At 37.1% G+C, this 20,555-nt stretch overlaps 1 protein-coding gene across 2 annotated transcripts in view; it reads right to left on the bottom strand.

Moving 5' to 3' along the window:
* The window catches only part of SH3YL1 (SH3 and SYLF domain containing 1), a 48,163-nt gene that overhangs the window by 8,638 nt on the left and 18,970 nt on the right, over positions 1-20,555 (bottom strand). The window contains exons 6-10 of one of the 2 annotated variants that reach the window (XM_074922333.1): positions 19,177-19,305; positions 17,079-17,241; positions 16,331-16,403; positions 15,547-15,603; positions 3,547-3,552 (exon numbers count right to left, since the gene is read on the bottom strand). In XM_074922333.1, the coding sequence (XP_074778434.1) occupies positions 3,547-3,552; positions 15,547-15,603; positions 16,331-16,403; positions 17,079-17,241; positions 19,177-19,305 (428 nt within the window). The remainder of the gene's footprint in view (positions 1-3,546; positions 3,553-15,546; positions 15,604-16,330; positions 16,404-17,078; positions 17,242-19,176; positions 19,306-20,555) is intronic. The other variant, XM_074922323.1, reaches the window with a different exon arrangement.

The raw sequence follows: 20,555 nt of genomic DNA, 5'->3' as shown, positions 1-20,555 counted from the left end.
GAAATTCAATTTGAAGATCACATTTGTTCTGCAGTAGTCAGCAACAGGCAAATTCAGATTCTGTTTGATCATTTTTAGCTTGAATTCATAATTAGTTAACAAAGGAGTACCAGAGTAAGGCAGGAAGAGGTGGATCCAAAACAAATGTAGTTATGAATTGTCCTTAGAAAATGTTATCTAGCAAATGAAAAGGGACAAAGCATAGCTACCTGGGAAATCTTAACAGAAAAACAGAGGGCTGATAAGGATACCTTAAGGGTAACACACTCCTCTGATGATGGTTTACAGCATTAGTGGATAAGGCAAGGGCAGCTGACGTCATCTACTGGGACTTGTGGAAAGCTTTTGACACTGTCCCACAGGACATCCTTGTCTCTAAATTGGAGAGACATGGATTTCATGGATGGACCACGTGGTGGATAAGGAATTGGCTGGATAGTCACACTCGAAGAGTTGGCAGTCAAGGGTTAGATATTCAACTGGAGAGCAGTGACGAGTGGTGTTCCTCAGGGGTCGGTATTGGGACCAGCGCTGTTTAACATCTTTGTTGGAGACATGGACAGAGGGATTGAGTGCACCCTCAGCAAGTTTGCCAACGACACCAAGGTGTGTGGTGTGGTCCACACGCTGGAGGGAAGGGATGTGCCATCCAGAGGGACCTTGACAGTCTTGAGAGGTGGGCCCGTACAAACCTCATGAAGTTCAGCAAGGACAAGCACAAGGTCCTGCACATGGGTCAGGGCAATCCCAAGCACAAATACAGGCTGGGCAATGAGTGGATTGAGAGCAGCCCTGAGGAGAAGGACTTGGGGGGTATTACTGGATGCAAACTTGAATATGAGCCAGCAATGTGTGTTTGCAGCCCAGAAAGCCAACTGTGTCCTGGGCTGCATCAAGAGAATTGTGGCCAGCAGGTCGAGGGCGGCGATTCTCCCCCTCTACTCGACTCTCATGAGACCCATCTGCAGTACCATGTTCAGCTCTGGGGCCCCCAGTGTAAGGACATGGACCTCCTTGAGCAGGTCCAGAGGAGGGCAATGAAGATAATCAGGGTGCTGGAGCACCTCCCCTATGAGGACAGGCTGAGAGAGTTGGGGTTGTTCAGCCTGAACAAGACAAGGCTCTGGGGAGACCTTATAGTGGCCTTCCAGTACTTAAAGGGGGCTACAGGAAAGATGGGGAGGGACTTTTTATCAGGAAGGGTAGTGATAGGATGAGGGGTAATGGTTTTAAACTGGAAGAGGGTAGATTTAATTTAGCTTTAAAGAAGAAATTCTTTCCTGTGAGGGTGGTGAGACACTGGAACAGATCTCCCAGTGAAGTGGTGGCTGCCCCCTCCCTGGCAGTGTTCAAGGCCAGGTTGGACGGGGCTTTGAGCAACCTGGTCTAGTGGAAGGTGTCCCTGCCCATGGCATGGGGTTGGAACTAGATGGTCTTTAAGGTTCCCTCCAACCCAAACCATTTTATGATTCTAAGATAATTTAAAGAAACTTCAATACAGAGGGATATAGATTTTGAATATGAATGGATGCATTCCAAATCTCAGAACTCTAAACCCAGAGCCATATTAGAATTCAACATAATACAGTGTTGAACACCTATTTCACTCATTAGTTTGATGATCATTAATCCAACAAGTAGTCATCAGTTCTATAAAGCATTTTAGTATTAGCAGGTTTTGAAAGGAGAGAAGTCTCTGTGTACAATAATGGAACCTGTTCCAAAGTTACCAAAGCCAAAAAAAGGAAGTGAGCAAACAGAAGACTAGAGGGATGCAAAGTTAGGAGAGAAAATAAAGATGTCTTTGTGATTAGTGCCTTTATGTGTTCCCTGACCATAAGAATAAATGGTGCAGCTATTTCAAAGAGACTAAGAAAACAGGCCTAAAACTGAGCTGTTACTATTAATTTAGAAAGCAGTTATGAAAAGCATTAGTCAGGTTGAAGTCAAAGTACTAATTGTCTGCTGAACTACCAATATGGAGTGAGAAATCGGACAGAGTGTTGACTGATATAATGCTAATTCTTCAGCGCTCTTTTCTCCAAAGAGTTACGAAGCTGAAACTACTAATAGTCTCAGTGATACAGCACCTTTTTCAAGAATGAGCAAATCAAATGTCTTAGTTAGGTATTGTCAGTCACACTGGGGAGTATCTACCTTTTACTATATATAACCCTCCTGGCTTCCTTATATTTTATGTCTATTACTGAATTACTATGTTAAATAGCAGCTATGAAAATAACTTATGAATACAAAGTTATGTCCTACAGAGATTTGACTTCCTAGGTGAATCGTGTTAGGGATAGTCAAAGAAGCATTGGAAGGGGACTGAGATGGAGCGTGTGGAAGAAAGATGTAAAGCTTAGTTCTGGATTTTTTAGGAAACCACTAATTATTCCTACATGACAGTTTCTTGCAAGCAGTTTGGTCCTTTAATTTTAAGCATCTCATGCCTTACATCACCACTACATTTTGTAATTGCTTTTAAGTAAGAGTTTTAAAACACGAAGGAATATAAGCTTTAAATTCAAGATGTGAATGAACTGGTTTTGATCAGAATAATTCTAATGAGTCACACTGATGAGTTAGAACAAAGAAACAATTGAAGATTCACTTTGTTGATATTCTAAAAGACAATCTTGGAAGTAGTTCAGTTGTCTGAGAGTATGCATGGACATGACTAAACTTGTATCCTTAGAAACAAAACAATGGAAAATATTTCATTTGTAATGATAAACAGTCAAAAATGCCCATAATACCTTTGAAAACACAGAAAACGATACTCTAGGATGTAAAGAGATAAAGCTACAAAAGTACATAATTGTATGTTTATTACTAACTACATGCACACAGACAACAAAGTCTTGTCACAATTTTTCCACTCAGAGGTTAGAAAGCAATCAAAATGATGAAAACTGCAACAGAAATCAGTATTCTGTTATTTAAATAGGAAATATATGGCTTGCAATAGGTGCGACTACCAGTTTTAACACTTTCTCAAATTTAAAAAACCTCTTGCATATATTATATGTAATTCCTTTATTAAAAAGAACTGGCTCATTTACTTGCTAGAATGTGAACAAAGAAAAAAAATATTTCCACAGTGATGTTATAAAATATTGAAACAACATTGCTTCAAAATATCCACTTTATGATGACATGCAATAACAAAAGCATGACAGATACAGAATCTTACTCCATGTGACTTTTGGAAAAGGCATCTTGGAGATTAAGACCTCATTAGGTATTGTTCACTGTATACTTATACTTTGTAACATTTTATGAATGTAGAAGTTTAATGCAATTAATAATCCATGCTTTGATATTTGAATTCTGAGCCTTTACTATTCATAAGTAGTTTCTAACAAATACTGTTTAGGTAATGTGAACGTTGGCTTAAAATTGGGGGACAGACCCACAAAGGTGATGTTGAGTTCATGTTCACAGCTAGGTTGCACAAAAGTTAAAACAGATTACTGAACTACCTAGGTTACAGCACCATGATAAGCAGAAACAATATACATTATAAAGTTAAGATTCACTTACTGGATACTTATTGGCCAATGTCCATTCTTAGGTTTTATCATTCACTATGCTTGGTGATAGGCCTAAAGCAGCAGCATCTTTGGAAAGTAACAACTGGTCTCTGTTTCAAGACTTAAGATGAAGTAAGGAAAGTCAAAGAAAGGATGAAAGAAGTGCCATATGAGTTATTACACAGAGAAAAAGCGGGCCGTAAACTAAAAGATGTCATGGCTTTCTTTTCTCAAGACAAGATGAAACATCAGCTAGTGCAGGGTGGGGAAAAAGGAGTAAAGCAGAAGCATATTGTTGTATGTTACACACTGGGACTCTCTGAAGAAGTTAACTTTTCAGGTCCTGTATGACAACAAATATTACATGTGCTAATGCCCACTATGAAAAAAAAGTCTCCATGCAACTCTCATTCAGGAAAAAAAAAAAAGTAGCCCAACTGTATCCTAAATACTAGAAGTCATGAAAATAATTTCAGTTCTTGAATCACACAAGTATACAGATTAGTTCTTTCTTTCAAGCCCCTGTGCTTCCTTTGTCATATTCTTAGATCATACCTCTCAGCCTTTAACCTATGAAGAACAGGTTTTATCTCAGCTTCTAGAGCAAACCAGACATATACCTATTTACAAATGTCATTGTAATTGTTTCTGGACAAATTACAGACCAAGTGTTTGTTCAATCTTACAAGTGAAATCTCAAATGTCCTACCCACATTCAACTATTAATTTCCTTAATGGCCTTTTAAATTTTGTTTTTCAAATGTAGACTCACCTCAAAAAACCCTCAGGATACACAAAACAACAACCTCAGATCTCACTGAACAGATGTTTGGAAAGGCCTAAGTATGCACGGTAGATTTGACATTTTATATCTACAGGTACTAATCTTCTATAATCAGATATAAGCATAAATCTTTCTGTACGGATACTTGAAGTATGTCATATGCCATCATTGATCCAATTAATCTCCAATAATGCTCATCTGATCAAAGGTCAGGAGACATGATATTCAGCAAATCATGCTCAGAACAAATAATCTCTTGCCTTAGCTGTTTCTTTAACACTAACTATGGCCTGTTTTGGGTAAGCAAACCACTTGACTTTCTCTTTTTAGGAAAAAAAGCTTCTTACGATTCCCAGAGTATTTAAAATCAACATTGAAATCTGAAACCTATTCCTTCTTCATAACCAAGAAAATGAGGATGGACTTTGTGGGGTAAACGAGCTTCACTGACACGGCAGTAAAGTGTTACCCTTTAAATGCCCACACAAATGCCTATTTGCACAAACCTGCTCTGAAGAGGGAGCAGGCACCAGTTGTTTTGCTCTATTCTACAATTGCTGACAGGCAAAGAAGCATCCTATATCCAGATGACCTGATGTCTGTTTTGTTACAGGACCTGTAGATTTAAGGCAATTTCAGAACGTTCAAAGTACCTTGGATAATATCAAGGAAGGCCTGTAACATTCCAGGAACTACACTCTTTAATACCTCTGTGTACCAAATATACACGCCAGTCCTGGAAAGGAGTACAAACCCAAATGTTAAGCCCTCTTCCACTTTCATGGGAACTGTCTCAGCAAATCCTATTTTCTGAGTTAGTTGCAGAGCTAAACACTATCTATTACTTGGTATTTGACTAGGTACTTTGTCCAGGTCTCCAGTGTTACAAAGCCCTCCAGTTGATTTCTGGAATAACTTCATAATTATATTCTCCATTAACAAAAAAAATGGTGGCTGGAAAAAACTATTCCATGTTTTATACTTGTTGTTAAAGACAGTACAAAGCAAAAAGTTTGGGCCAGATGTTCCATACAAGACACGCTACTGTCAGTTTTGCTCCAGAGTCTCAACAGATAAGAAATTCATCATCAGCTGCAAATCTGTATGCATGGAATAGGGGTATTATACACAGTCTTATAATAGACTCGCAAAACCCAGAAAGAGGCTGAAGTATTTTTGACCTCTTTCCACATAAACTGAAAATAGACCATTTCACAGCAGCTTCCATGTCACTACTGAACGGTGTCAGATCTAGCGAACAAAACCAGTGGTTTCATTCGTGACTGAAACAGACCTGACTATATTTAAAGTTTAAGTTACTGTGCAAATTAAGCTCATTCAGTATGAAACATATTTCACTGCTTCTGAGTTTCTGGTCTACTAGGGAACATGCTGGTTCATCATCTTCATGTGCTGATGGAATGCTTTCTATCTTTGTTTCAGCACACTCAGCTTTTGCGTTAAAGAAATGCCTTTTTTTGTCAAGCATCTGTGGATGTATTTGATATTTAGGATATAAAAATATCACCTCCTGCTTGCTAGAGTCAATTCCATAACAGTACTTTTGCTGATTACTTTTTAGATTTTTCTGACTTTTCAAAAAACATTTAAATTTTAATTCAAACTGAAATGGTCAAATAAACTATATCAATGTGGAGGGCTTTATTATGTTCAAGACTACATTAATGCAAATAATGCCTGTTCTGAAATCATACTGCAAAAGCTGAGACGCAATGCTATGCATAACCTTCATATTCTGAAAAGTACAGTACAGTAATGAGAACTGGTTTATTCAGGTCAAACTGATGATTTAGGAATCTTGTGGATCTTCTGTTACATTGACAAGCTTCTCCATGCTTCCTCTACACATACTGAGTTAACATATCAACCTGAATACACTGCATCTTGCTTCTTAAATCTCTGTACTGTCAGATTCAAAAGCTCTACTGATGCGTTGCTGGCGCATGAGCTATGTCACTTGATATAAATATTAGCTTTTACCCCAGTCTGGGAAACACTATACAGCCTAACCAAAAAAAAAAAAAAGTAGTAAACCCGACTTCATTCTATGCTGTTTCTGCCAGTTTCTTCACTTATTAAAAACACTTGTTAGGGCTCAGTGGCTGTTGAAATCTATGCTAGAATCTACTCTTGCCACAATTACTTATTCTCATTGTTGTTATGTTATTCTACCACCAGTACAGCCATTATTAACTCTACCTATAACCACGGTCTCTATCAGCTTATAACTTCAAAAGGTGTTTAATATGTTCTCTTCCTCTACCAAACGGTGACCCAAACAATTGTACTTCCACTTACAGTATCCCATTGCACAAACCTGTATCATCTGATCACAGTGTAAACTGATAGAAGAAAGGTAGATACCCCTATTTCATCACAGAACAACTTCAGTATGAGCTAGGAACAGCACAGACCTATGAATTAGAGCCTAAACTGTTCAGTGCAAACTGCAGCTTGCAACATCCACCCTCATGAGGATGAAGCATCTTGGACTGCCACCATCACCCAAACTGTGTTCACATTACACTTCCCAGGCTAGCACAGCCAGTCTTTGCTGAAAACTCATTACATCAGCCTGGCCAAAAAGCACACAGTCATGATAAAGTTCATGATATGAAAAGGCAAACAGCTCTGTAATTTTCAGCTAAAGCTTAAGAAGGGTATTGACAGTATTTTTCATACTTTTATGAACATGATGTGATGCTATGTATGCTTTTAGGTCAAGTGAAATATTGGCTGTGTAGATGCTCCTTCAAAAGAAAAAGCTTATATTAACTAAATTAGTGAAAGAAAATATCCCTTAGTTCAAGTATGAGGAAATTCTGCTTGCAGATATTATACAGACACTAAATCGAATTTGTCCATTGTGCAACTACTCATGGAAAAATATACTTAAAATTGTTGTTCCATCAGGGTAAAAACTAATGAATTCCCAAAGAAAGGGAAATATTATCAGTCTTGCCTTAACACTTAATATAAAGTAAATGTAATATAAAGTAGATGTTCAGTATCCTTCTGGGAACAGACATGGAGCATTTCCTCCCATTTCCTTCCTGCCTCTCACCAGAGGTAAGGGGACTATGTGAAAGACAGGATGCTCTCAAACATGTAGTTTTCAGATGTAGTGAAGTTTCTTGTCCCTGCTATCAAGATAGTTCTGTAAAGCATCGCCCTACTGTAACTGCAAAATGATCTCCATTTCTTAGATCATTGTCAGCTTTCATCTCAAGTCAATCAAGCACAGGCCATTTTGCCACAGTCTGGATAGAAATCCTGTATATTACTTCCTTGAGGTACTTAAAAGTCCTATTTGGGATCTACTAGTATTAATGAAGCAGAAGTTCCCATACTGTCGAAGGCTTTTCTAGATAAGTAGATAGGAAAGCAACTGAAACTTACCTTTGTCCTACTAGTAGAACAATATGGAAAGAAAATACTATCTAGCGCAGTACACAGCTCTGAAACAACTTTTTAAGCATATATTTCATAAATATGCTAAAACATTAAGCTGCATGCTTTACAAGGGCCTCAGACAAAAGACTTTAACCCATATCATTTAACATTTGTATGATCGCATGAACAATTTTGCATTTTAACTGCTGTGAATCAGGATTATTAGTTTAATGCTGCTTTACACATAAAATAACCATAGATTGCACTGAGATATTCTTATGATTTAGCTCTAATTTCCTAATTTTTATTCCACGCCATTAAAAAATGACAAGAAAAAATATTGTTCCCCATGCCAGTGTATCTGGTTCATATTTAGCATAACAGCTCTCTGCCAATGCAGGCGCACATCAGAAAGATCCCAATTTCATCCTAGCACGTCTGACCTCAATCTCTCTGTGCCTTGTTGTATTTTGAGTTAGCTGATTACACGCAGTAAGTTATTTGTTTCAGTATGACCAGTGAAGTCTTGATGCATGCTACATTATTTTCCTCTCAGCTTGCCACAACATAAGCCATAAGCAGCTTGATTATCAGACTTCTTACATTCATGATAGTAATAGTACCATCCTAGTAAAAGTGAATCAGGGATAAAAATAGTCTCAAAAATAATTTCCTGGGATTTCCTGGGTTTGGTTAGTATTAAGAAAGAGCTCATAATAGCAAGAAAATTAATACTGGGAGGGACCACCAGATGGATGCTTTATTTTTCTGATAACTAAATATAAACATGTCACAAGCCTTGCCATGAAAAACACAGAAATAGACCAAGCTTAGCTAAAACTCTTAGAAACAAACAACAAAAATAATGTACTTGAGTTACTTTCCAGGGGGTTAATTTCTTCATATTTGATAAATTAGCAGACAATATCATGAAGGATTATGAAGGATTTTATGAAAGATACAACATATATCTCACTCTGAAAAAATTTTCTCAACCAAATATCTATTAGTCACACTGAACTGTCTTAACTGATTTTATAGTTTATAATCTGCTAGAGTTCCTCCTCAAATTATAGAAGGAACATATTACTGCACAGCTTGATGAGGGTTCCTGCTTACAATGTGAAATAGTTCTACTTGATCCTACAGCAAATCTTTGCCCTTCTTGGAAAACAAATAACTCATGAACTGAAGAATGAAAAGTGGCTCTTTTTCAGTTCCAGATACATAGCACACATCCACAGCACCTCAAGGAATATGCATATATCTGAGTTTGTTATTTTATCTTATCCAGTTTTCAGTTATCAAAATCAGCATCTTATATTCACCACAAAAAATATCTATTCCACTTCCCCATGAAGACACACAACAAGAGAACAATTTCATTAACCAGTTAACTTCCTTATCTACATGGAATGAGTAACAGCATAGAAGTATCACAAGAAAATACGGGAAACTCAACAGAAAGAATGGCTTCCTCTATCAGCACTCCATCAGGTGGAGCTGATTATTCTATTTATCTGCAAGTTCTCATATCCTCACTAATGAATAGACTTTTAAAAGTGTACAGTCTAATGCCTACAAAAATGACTCGGGACCAACATTCCTGAAATATCAGTCAGTCTCAGTGACAGAAATAAATAATGTTTCCATGGATAATTTTATTTCCAATTCAAAAACAAAATGCATTTTTCCCCTCATTGTGAACCATGGAGTCTTCCTACATCCTTAAAACCAACAGGTTTTGGATTCCTTCTCCCTTACAGGTCTATGCAGATAGCATGGTACAAAACCCATTTTAGAATCTTAACTACAAGCTAAAAGCTTTTGATTAATTTTACTACAGTTCAAATTGGCAAATGAATCTTCAGAATGATGACACCATTTTAAATCAACTTGATCCAGAACAGACAGAAAAAAGCAAAAATTGCAATATTGACAATATTCTAGAAAGACAGACTTTAAGCACATGCTTTCTGACAACAAAGGAAAAGCAAAAATTCAGGTATTACCCTGGGAAAAAGTTAGCCTGATACCACAGAGATACCTGAATTTTATTGGCCCCAAAACTGATGAAATACTTTTACTTTACTATTGTGGTGTTTAGTCTTAATTACAATAAAAATGCTCAAGACAAAAGTCACTACCGAAGAGGAGATTTGGGCACACTTACGTTTGTCTTAGAGTGTTTTTGTCAGTGGGTACTTCTAAATGTGGAACTGGATACCTGATTTAAATAGCTGTATGTCAGATTTCCAGTTAAGTTTTAAATTTTAAAAAATAGTACCAGTTTTGTTAAAAGTAAGCGAAGCATATCAGAAAAATAAAGCAATTGCTTCAACACACCTTTAGCAAAGCAAGCCTGTTTTAAAGTTGCAAGGACAGAGTGATGCTCTCTTTCAGCAGCTCTAAAACCTCCACTGTCTCACTACAGTGTTTAGACAAGCTCAGAAGTACACATAATTAGAGGTATTAATTAATGCAGAGACAGCTAAATGGTGCCCACATTCCAGGTTATATTTTGTCTTTTCCCCGAATTTGATTAATATTATCACAGAGGTTGTAGCTCTATAAGTCAGACGGAAACTGAACTGCAGAACAGGCATGCAAGTCAAATAAGTGAAACAGAAGGTGAAGTCACAAGTAAAAATTATGCTATTGCCCTCAGAGACCTGCAAAACAGATTTTTTTTTTTTTTTAAAAAAGCTTTTTACCTTGTAAGAAGTCTATGAATTCTTAGTCCAAATAATTGTGTTAGCTTAGTTAGCACTTACGTTTTTAACTGGCTACAAAAACCCCACCATAATGTACTACCAAAAAGAAATTCACACACAGAACCTCAAGTTTCCTTGACAAAATACATTTCAGGAGACATGAAAATCTGTCTTGGAATTCTCACAGCAAACAGATTTTCATAGATCTACTGAACCATCTGGCATTCATAAATTACTGAAAGAAACATTGAGATCATCTCCAAAATTATAGAGAATTGGGCCAGACCAGATTCCTGGAGAACCGTAACCATGAAAAGCAGCATGTCAGAGAGATTTAGTTACACAAACTGAGTTTACTACAACCTCATGGTACCACGTAATCAAAAAGGGTCAATACTGTCTCAATCGTTTTAACATAGAGTAGCAATATGTAAGATTAAAATAAATAAATGAATAAATAATAAAAAAGGTAAGGACTGGAGTTTAGTCCAAATTCAATCTAGCTTTTAGGAGCACAAACCTTATTGATCTCAGTGAGCTCACATGTCAGAATTTGCTATTTGTAGCACTATTTAAAACTTGAGAGGAAAGAGAAAATTACTTATGACAAAGAGCTCATCAATCTGTTTAGCAATCAAAACAAAGATCAAGGAGGATCAAAAGGTGGTTTGATTACAGCACAATTGTCTCAAAGGGAAAAGAGGGGAAAAACCCAATACTTCGGGTAGGAAAGGTCTCTAATACAGTGAAGAAAGCCACAATAAACATCACTGTCTAAAAGCTGCAGACAAATTCATATTGGAAGACATGAATTTTTAATAATGAGGTTGACAAATCACTCAAGCCATCATTGAAGGAAGTAAGTTTTTTTTAGCTTCTTAAAAACGTTTCTCATCTGCTTCTGTGTCTTCATCAGCAGGCCTGATCTAGCCCTTCTTTCAGTATGTAAGAATACAAATATAACTCTAATGGGCAGTGACAATCTGTTAATATTTTCATAGTATTATCAAAGTTAAAAGTTTGCACTTAAAAAAATAGTTATGACTCATTTTTTTTTTTAGTTTTACAGTGATCAAGTTAGGATGTGACGATTTTTCTACACAATAGTCTTAAGGGTTCAGTGTGTGCAGATAGATAATTTATTCAGTTCAGAAATCAAAAGAAGAGGGCATTTTCACCAAGATAAAATTAAATTTTAAAATGTTTAGTTTAAGTACTTGTGAAAAGTAAGAAAGCCACTGTTTCTGAGAGAAATCTAAACAGAACCCTTGAACCCTTAGCCTTTACAGGCATAAGTTCCTATGAGTTTCTCAAGCAAAGCATATGACTGCTTAAAAGATGCAAATGGCATCATTACTGTCTCCAATTATGACAAAATACACTGTTATAAAAAGAACCACTTTTGTGTTTACAATGAGCATTTTGTCTTACAGTATTGTAGCCACAGATCCACCCCTTCCTGAAAGGGAACACATTACTGAGCAGAAGCAGAATGAAATGTGAAGCAAGTATGTATTTTTCGAGGCCAGAGAACTCAAGCCCATGATGATTTTTGATAATGGTGAATGAGTAGTGAAATAACAGTGTGTGGAAGGAAAAAGTTTTTGCATTTTCATCCCCATTCCTGCCACAAGTCTGTTTCCTGATTGTTTCAGCATCTTGTCAATTTTAAGTGGTTCTTTTCTAAACATATGAACCTGTCCTTTTCTGATTAGCTGAGTTGAAGAAAAAGTGAAAATATACCTGACTTCTGATTTTGAACAAATTGGCTGTTAATGATTCAGTTCTCACCAACATTCACTTTAATTCAGCTTCTGCTTTTACTAGCAGATCACTGGAAACCACATCACTGTAACATTTTCGTAACTTTACAGTATTTAGTAACTTGTTAGGAGGACAAAACAGGTAAGTCATTTATCTATGGTTTTGGTTACTTGCTGCTCCATAGCAGAACTCCGAGCAGAAATAACTAGAAATCATAATACTGATAAAAATCTAGCATCTTGGATTAGATATTCTAGTGTGACAAACTATCAACCTAATGTATCTAAAAAAATTTGTTCTAATAAAATAAACCACTCCTGCATCTCCAATGTCCAAGTAGTCCACTAAAGAACCACAGGTCATTTATATTACAGTGTGGTACAGAACTCCAGAGAAGCCTTCTATCCAGATGAAGTAAAGCTAGATCATGGTAATAAAGTTTGGAAGGACCAGTCAGCCCTTTTATTAGATTGTACAACATAGAGGGAGACAAGTGGAAAAAGGAAGCTGCAAATCCCTAATTCTAGTAAGGGAGGAGGCATGAACTTTCATACTCATAAGCAAATCTAATATCTTTATCTGAACAGTCTCCAGAAAAATCTCTACTACTACAGTACAGATTCTTCATACTTCACTGAATCATGATAACTGTATTAGCTATTATGTTTGGGTTTTTTTTTTCTCAGAATTGTAAAAGGGCTCTGAAAATTATAGGTTTTTTAAAATAAAATTCATGGTATTTCCAAGTTTCTGGAAACATTTGAAAGCATTACTGAACCTCATTTTAAAACTAAATGCATTACCTTAAGTATTATTCAGTTACATGAAAACAATCTACTTGTGCCTGAGTTCAAGTATCACATTATCAATTTAGAAAAACATGTTTTTCATTTAACATTCTTCTTGCGTTTGAAAAAGGATATATTACATTACCTATCTAGATAACTCAGGTCAACATAAAATAATTAAAAATGTTTCATCCACAAGTCTAGCTCTTCTTCCACCTAATGAGGAGAATTAACGTTTCGACCTTTCTACTGCTTTTGTAACTATTGCAAAACCAAAGCCTCATAACACAATGCCGATCTCCCCCCTCACTGCCCAAAAGCAAATCCTTACTGTTGGCAACCCAGACAAGCTTGTTGCTCATCAAAACCTAGCCCTGCACTAGCCATTATACCTAAAATATAGCTTCCTAAAGATTAGTTTCTTGTACTCTTGTATTAGTTATCTAACCCCCCCCCCCTTTTTTTTTAAAAAACTAGAAAGACACAAAAAAAGTATGTTTTTTTCAGATCACTGTAGAACATCAGTTGCAACAACTAATCCTGCAATAAAGATTGGCTAGTACAAGCTATAGCTGCTAGGCAGCTCCGTTGAAATCATCTGGACTATAAACAGGCAGGAAGAGATTATTGACAGGAGGTATGGCCTTAGGGCTCCTTCTCTTCCATCATCCTGCATTAATACACCCTTTGCTGCTGATGTGAAAAGGACTGCAACTCTATTCCAGCCTCCCATCAACATGCATGTAAGGCTATGGTATTGAGACACTTAGGGGAACTGACTTCAGCCTTGATTTTTCCCGGTGTAAGAACAATTCTTTAGCCTTTGAAACATAGTACTTCTGTGGACTCAGATAGCATTTGAACTGTTACCTATGGAAATACAATCTGCAACAGAATGTAAAATAGACCATGACAAACTTGTAATGTAAACAAAAATTTACCATGAGACATTTCTTGCAGGAAGTGTCATTTACACAAGACCCTACTGCCTCTTGCACTCCTCAAAGACAAGCTTATGTATTTCTAGAAATCATTAGGAGTCCTCAAGTAGTAGAATGATTGAGTCCACATTTTGATTTCAAAGAATTCTGAATGCCATCAACAGGTGGCTCTGGAAGATTTTTATGCTGTCACTTGCACCTGAATGGAAGAACGCTTCCTTTAATACAGCAAACCTGCGTGCAAGTTTTTCCTGCTGCTTTAGAAACCTCTTCTCAGCTGGTCGGGAGTTTAACACGGGGAAAGTTTAGTTTTAATGGCCAGCAGACCAATTTTTCTTTCTTTATGTATGACAGCTACTCAGTACAGATCAATATAGTCATCATTCTTTTCATGCTAGAAGTTCTACAGCACAGTAGAAAATTCTGATTCTCAGGAAGTCTCTGATCTGCAGAAGTCACATCAACAGCCAGTTTTAAGATACTCCTATGTTGGTCCCCTCAACAGACACACACATCAACAGCACGTATGGAGAGAAGATATAAAGGAGAATGCAAAGAGAATGACACACATAAACTGATCTTAATTTTAGTTAAAGTATCTAATTACATGAACCAAGAAATGAAAAATACAATCATGATTTTGGCCTTCAGACAACAGAGTTTAAATACTATTTTAAATCACAGTATTCTGCCTGAAATAGACTTTTTACTGTGATCTATTATCAAACTTGATTTTCAAAAGCAAAGTGCATGCATGGGTAATACTGAATGCCTTGGTTTGGTTTTGATCCTAGCAGAGACCACTAAAACATTTGTTTATCAAATGGGCAATATATTTCATGGGAGAAATTATTTATTGCACCGACTTTGAAACAGCTAGCAGTTTTTTACCTGTGAAAGGTTAGATTCCTAGTGGGAGAGAACACTATAGCAGCCAAATGAACATAACCACTTTTATTATGAAGTTTTTTCCTAACAAATCACAAGTTTCCAGATGTTGGGCCCCACAGTTCAAGAGCTGCATTGCAAATACTACAGAATAACATTCTCCTGTTAGAGCTGAAACCACTTTAAACTTAAGAGAATCAGAACAGAACAACAAACAAGTAGTATCTTTGCAGTATAATACAGTTAACTCAATACAAAAACCTCAAGGAATATAACTGCAATGGAAATCTGTGTTTATGCCAGCAAAATCAGATATTACCTGTGGCAGCACTTTTTAATTAAAACAGAAGTTATAGTATCTTGCATAAGGACTTGGACACAAGCTTGTTATATCAGCTTTCTTTTCCACTTCAATTAGGTGGTAATGTAAAACAGTTTTACTACTTTCAGTGCATTTTTCAAGCTCACTGACTAAAGCAAAACAACTTTTGCTGTTCAGAAAAAGATCATTGTTGGAATGTAAAGTCAGGGAATAAGATTCACATTTATAAGCTGTTTTCAAGAGAGTGTACAGGACTTGAATCTCCTTTTAAGACATAAACAATAAAGAAAAATAAACAGAAATATAGACAGATATTGTTAGGTATCTTCCACAGTGCTTAGGACTTCTCAGATTCCACGCTGCATTAACAGAAGATATGTAAGCTTAGTACTTACCCACAGAGGCATAATCACTTGGAAGTTCAGGATAAAGTCTGTTTGTATTCTTTTTAGCTGAAAGGGAAAATAAAGTAGCAAGTTATATGATATACTAACATATATTGATATATTTCATATACTGATTTTTTAATACATGTTCAATAGTTAAAAAAGGATTGCAGTTATCTAGGGAGCAGTATAGAAGAAACAAATAAGGACTTTGTCTTATACCCATGTCCAGAGAAATAAACCAAGTTAACAGGAGCTGCACAGTAAAGCCTCACTTTCAATGACAGCACTTTGGTAGACAAACTGTTATAGAGTCAAAACTCTGCCTCCTCTGCTCTACTGTAAGAGCTCTACCTATTAAAAGATAATGACAACCTAAAAGAAAAACTACATTTTCTAGAAACCAAAAGTTTATAGAAGTAGAACTAGCAGTTTCTAGTAGATCTGTTCTTTTTACTAAGAAGTTTCATTGTACCATGGAGCTTCTACGTATCCAATAAACATGAATTGAATATTTCCTTTGAAATATTACATGCTTCTGTAACTATACAAATACTATTTCTATGGGAAACCTGTCAGAGAGAAAAGGTTTGTTAATATAAAACAAACAAAACTTTTATCCTTTATTGCTCATGGCACTATCCCAACATGCTTTTAGTGTTTGCCCAAAGAAGAGTATTAACAAAATATTTTTACAGTCAGCTACTGCTAGAATAATTGCATAACATCCATTAGCTTTAATGCTCTAATTTTATATGGAGAATAAATTACTCATTATAAAAATGTTTTTAACCTGGTGGTGTTGGTCTAACAGTGGGTTTAGGTGGTTCTGGCCTCGATGATGGTCTAGCAGGTGGGTCATTTACCTAAAATGTACAAATTTTTATAAAAAATTGCATCACACCTGGCAGCAGATTTTAACTTCAGAGCTTAGAGGTATATCAAGTCACACTAAAAAAAAAATTAAAAAAAAATCACTAAAAATCAATAAAAAAAAAAACTAAAAATCAATAAAAAATAATAAAAAAAGAACTACTGACATACACATGACTGTAAAGTAATTCACCATGGATTTAACAAAGATGAAAGTAAGTGATTGTCTATCAGTAACATCAACATCTGCAGGAAAATATCTTCTACAGTCTTAATATTATATTGGAAATGTGACTCTTTCAATGGAAAACAGAAAATGTAGGAAAATTAAGTGTATTAACATCAAACATGGTATGCTCATTATTTGCAGATTAATTTGATTATGAATAGTTGAACAAAATTTTCTAATCATCACCTCAGATTTCATTATGCACTATTATAAAAACAAGGATATACTTTGTTATTTTGGAGGATGCAAAGCAAACCCAGCAACATTCTTGTCCAGAAGAGCCTACCAGGGCAATACTTGAATGAATATGTTACATGCAGTATCTACAATGTGTTATGCCTTTAAGCACCCAATAGAGAAGTTAAGAATGCCACATGAATATCAACATTACCACTGACTAGGAACGGAAAAAGCCTGTGTGAAAAAGAGGTGTATAAACCCTTCTTTGTTCCCTTACAGCTTTTCCTGGATTATTCTTTTGCTCTTCGTTTACATATACTTCAGTGAAGGATGCTAGAGTTTCATAAAGATCTTCTGCTTGAGCAGGAAAAGGCACATCACCAAGCAAGATGGCACTAGCACGAATATCTTGCCCATAAAACCTGATACAAAAGAAAAAATGTCAGGTATTTGATCATCACTACATTCCAATGTCTAGATAAACCAATCCTGTGAAAAGGAGGACCTTCCTCCCCCATGCCTGCATTTCTCCTTCGGATCATCTATTGACAAACGACAGAACTAGTTCAACACTGTAAATCTAGAATGATAACTAACTGTAGCAGACTTGAATGCCTATTTACCACCTTATTTCAAAATGTTCTTCGCCAGTAATATTTTGTTCCTGGTCACAGTGTGTATCAGCTAGACCACTTGAAAGCCAATCACACAGCAAACTGAAGAATCACACAACTTTTGCAAAACACTGTAATAGATTCCTTAATGATGTAGTACAATTCCTTAAGACACTGGAACCTGAATTTTATGAATGGAGATAGCTCAAAGTTACTGAAATGCTGTCATTAAAATCAGTGTTAGTCTTTGCTGAGATTAGCAGAATCCAACTTTTTATAAACACAGGACATACAATTACAAGACACTTAGAGGTTCCTTGGATTTTAAACTTAATAGGCTGCATAAAGGAAGCAGCATTCCCTAAACTGGGTATTTTCTCAAGTTCAGTGACACTCTAAACCAGATTTTTTTTTTTTCAAGTGGCCTAAAAGAATATTTCTCATTATGTAGTAAATACCTCAATGCCTATCTTCTACAGTATTGTGCTGGGTTTAGATGGCAAGTTTTGGTACGGGGTAAGGCTGCGGGGGTGTCTTCTGTGAGAAGCTGCTAGAAGCTTCCTCTATATCTGACAGAGCCAATGCCAGCCAGCTCCAACCCAACCAAGGGTTGGTCCCTTCCAACCCAAACCATTCTATGATATGTGAGGAAAAAAAACTTTGCAGACACCAAAGTCAGTGACGAAGGAGGAAGAGGAGAAGGTGCTCCAGGCACTGGAGCAGAGATTCTTCTGCAGCCTGTGGTGAGGCAGGCTGTGCCCCTGCACCCATGGAGGTTAACGGTGGGGCAGATCTCCACCTGCAGCCCATGGAGGACCCCACAACAGAGCAGGTGGATGCATCTGAAGGCGGCTGTGACCCCATGGGAAGTCCATGCTGAAACAGGCTCCTGGGAGGACCTGTGGACCCGTGGAGAGGCACCCACACAGAGGCAGGTTTTCTGTCAGGACCTGTAACTCTGTGGGGGAGCCATGCTGGAGCAGTCTGTTCCTGAAGGACTGCACCTCATGGAAAGGACCCACACTGGAGCAGTTCATGAAGAACTGCAGCCCATGGGAACAACCCATGCTAGAGAAGTTCATGAAGAACTGTCTCCTGAGGGAGGGACCCCATGCTGGAGCACAGAAGAGTATGAGGAAGAAGCAGCAAGAGAGATTATATGTGATGAACTGACCACAACTCCCATTCCCTATCCCCCTGCACTCTTCATGGGGAGAAGGTAGAGAAGTTGGGAGTAAAGTTGAGCCCAGGAAGATGGGGTGGGGCAAAGGTTTGTTTTGTGGGGTTTTGTTTGTTTGTTTGTTTTTAATTTATCCTTATCCTTCATTATCTTACTCTCTTATTAACTGACAATAAATTAGATTCATTTCCCCAAGCCAATTTTTTTTTTTTTTCCTGAGACAGTAATTGGTAAGTGATCTCCCTGTGTTTATTTCAACCCATGAGTTTTTTGTCATTTTTTTTTTCTCCTCCGATCCTGTTGAGGAAGAGGGAGTGACAGAGTAGCTTGGTTGGCATCTGTTGGCTAGCCAAGGTCAATCCACCACAGATATATAATCTCTAAGCATTCAGCATCATCTCAATACCCACTGCAAGATGTCTAAATTGAAGAAACCTTTGCCCCTCAAGAAAATCTAAACACAGCAGAGTACATTCTCACAACAAACTCATTTTGCAAACTGTGTCCTAGTTCATTTTGTCACTATGCCTTCACTGAATCTTCTAGATTTGAAGAGAACTTACTTGCGATTTGTTTCTTTCCTTTCAATTAAACATGTTCCTTCCAGTGATACACCTGCAAACAGACCTCGAGATTTGCAGTATGTATAGACAGCAGCAGAGCTTCTCAGGGCAACATCCCCTTCTAAGTTTCTAGAAGGAAAAAAGTTTTGGTTCACATTCTTCAATATGGCTTTGCAACATGAACAGCAATTGTTTTCTTTATTTTAATCCTACTAAAAGTCAGGAAGAGTTTCACTTCCCTCTCTTCTTACAAACTCTATTGAATAAATTCAAGTGGGTCAAATCTGAAATCTATTTTCAGCTCTTATTTCAGACAGGACCTGGTACAAAGTAATTAAGTTGTTTGATAAGGTTTCATCTGAAGCACAGACCATTGCCTCATGTGAATGCCACACATTAGTCCTCTTCTTGCATTCATAAGTCTGAAAATTATTAACTCATGGTTTAATCGTGTTTTAAAATGATCTGATTACATTTGTGGTGACTTGGAACTTTATTTAATATATCCAAATCCCTGTTGATTTTATGTTACCCAAAACAGCACAAAATAATTCAAGTAAGGCCTTATCAGATCTCAACAGAACTGGAAGGTTACAATTTTTGTCCTACACAGGATCACATATTTTAGGTTTGAAGATACCTCAGGCAGTCAGCCAGTCTAATGTCCTGGGCAAAATGGGTACAACATCAAATTGAGATCAAGGTGCTCTGGGCTTTGTCTAGCCAGATTTTTAAGACTTACAAGGATATAGATTCCACAGACACTCTGTGTCACTACTCAATTATACTCATGTTGAAAATTTTTTTCTCATATACAGTCAGATCCTTCCTTATTTCAGTTTATGACTTCCATCTCTCACTGTCTTGCCATGCACCTCAGCACAGAATTGGGGTCTGTCTTCTTGGTGAGACCCTGTTGGGAATGCAGCCTCTTAGAAGACCTCAAGGTCTTGGCTTCTCCAGGTTAAATAAGCTGAGCTCCCCCAGCCTCATTGTTCATGTACTCTGTGTTCCTCACCATCTCAGTAGCCATTCACTGGACACACCCAAGTTTATAAACATCACCTACTGCATAGATGAAACTGGACAAAATATTCTAGGCACAGTCTACAAATTGCCAAGCAAAGGGGAACAATCACTTCCCTTATCTACTGGTTACAGCTCTGTTGATGCAGCCCCCTACACCATTCGCTGCCTCTCCTGTCAGGATGTACTGCTGGCTCAGTTTACTGTCCCCGGCACTTTCTCAACAGGACAGCTACCCAGCCTGGCAGGCTCTGCCTACACAACTGCAGAGGAAGGGTTTATCCAACTAAGGGTGCAGAACTTAGCATTTGTCCTTGTTTAATTTCTTGAGGTTTCCTGTTGGATCTTTCCTC

This window comes from Athene noctua, chromosome 1 (genome assembly GCF_965140245.1).
Source record: "Athene noctua chromosome 1, bAthNoc1.hap1.1, whole genome shotgun sequence".
NCBI classification, from domain to species: Eukaryota; Metazoa; Chordata; class Aves; order Strigiformes; family Strigidae; genus Athene; species Athene noctua.
Note: the sequence above shows the minus strand (reverse complement) of the source record. Positions and strands in the feature narration are given on the sequence as shown.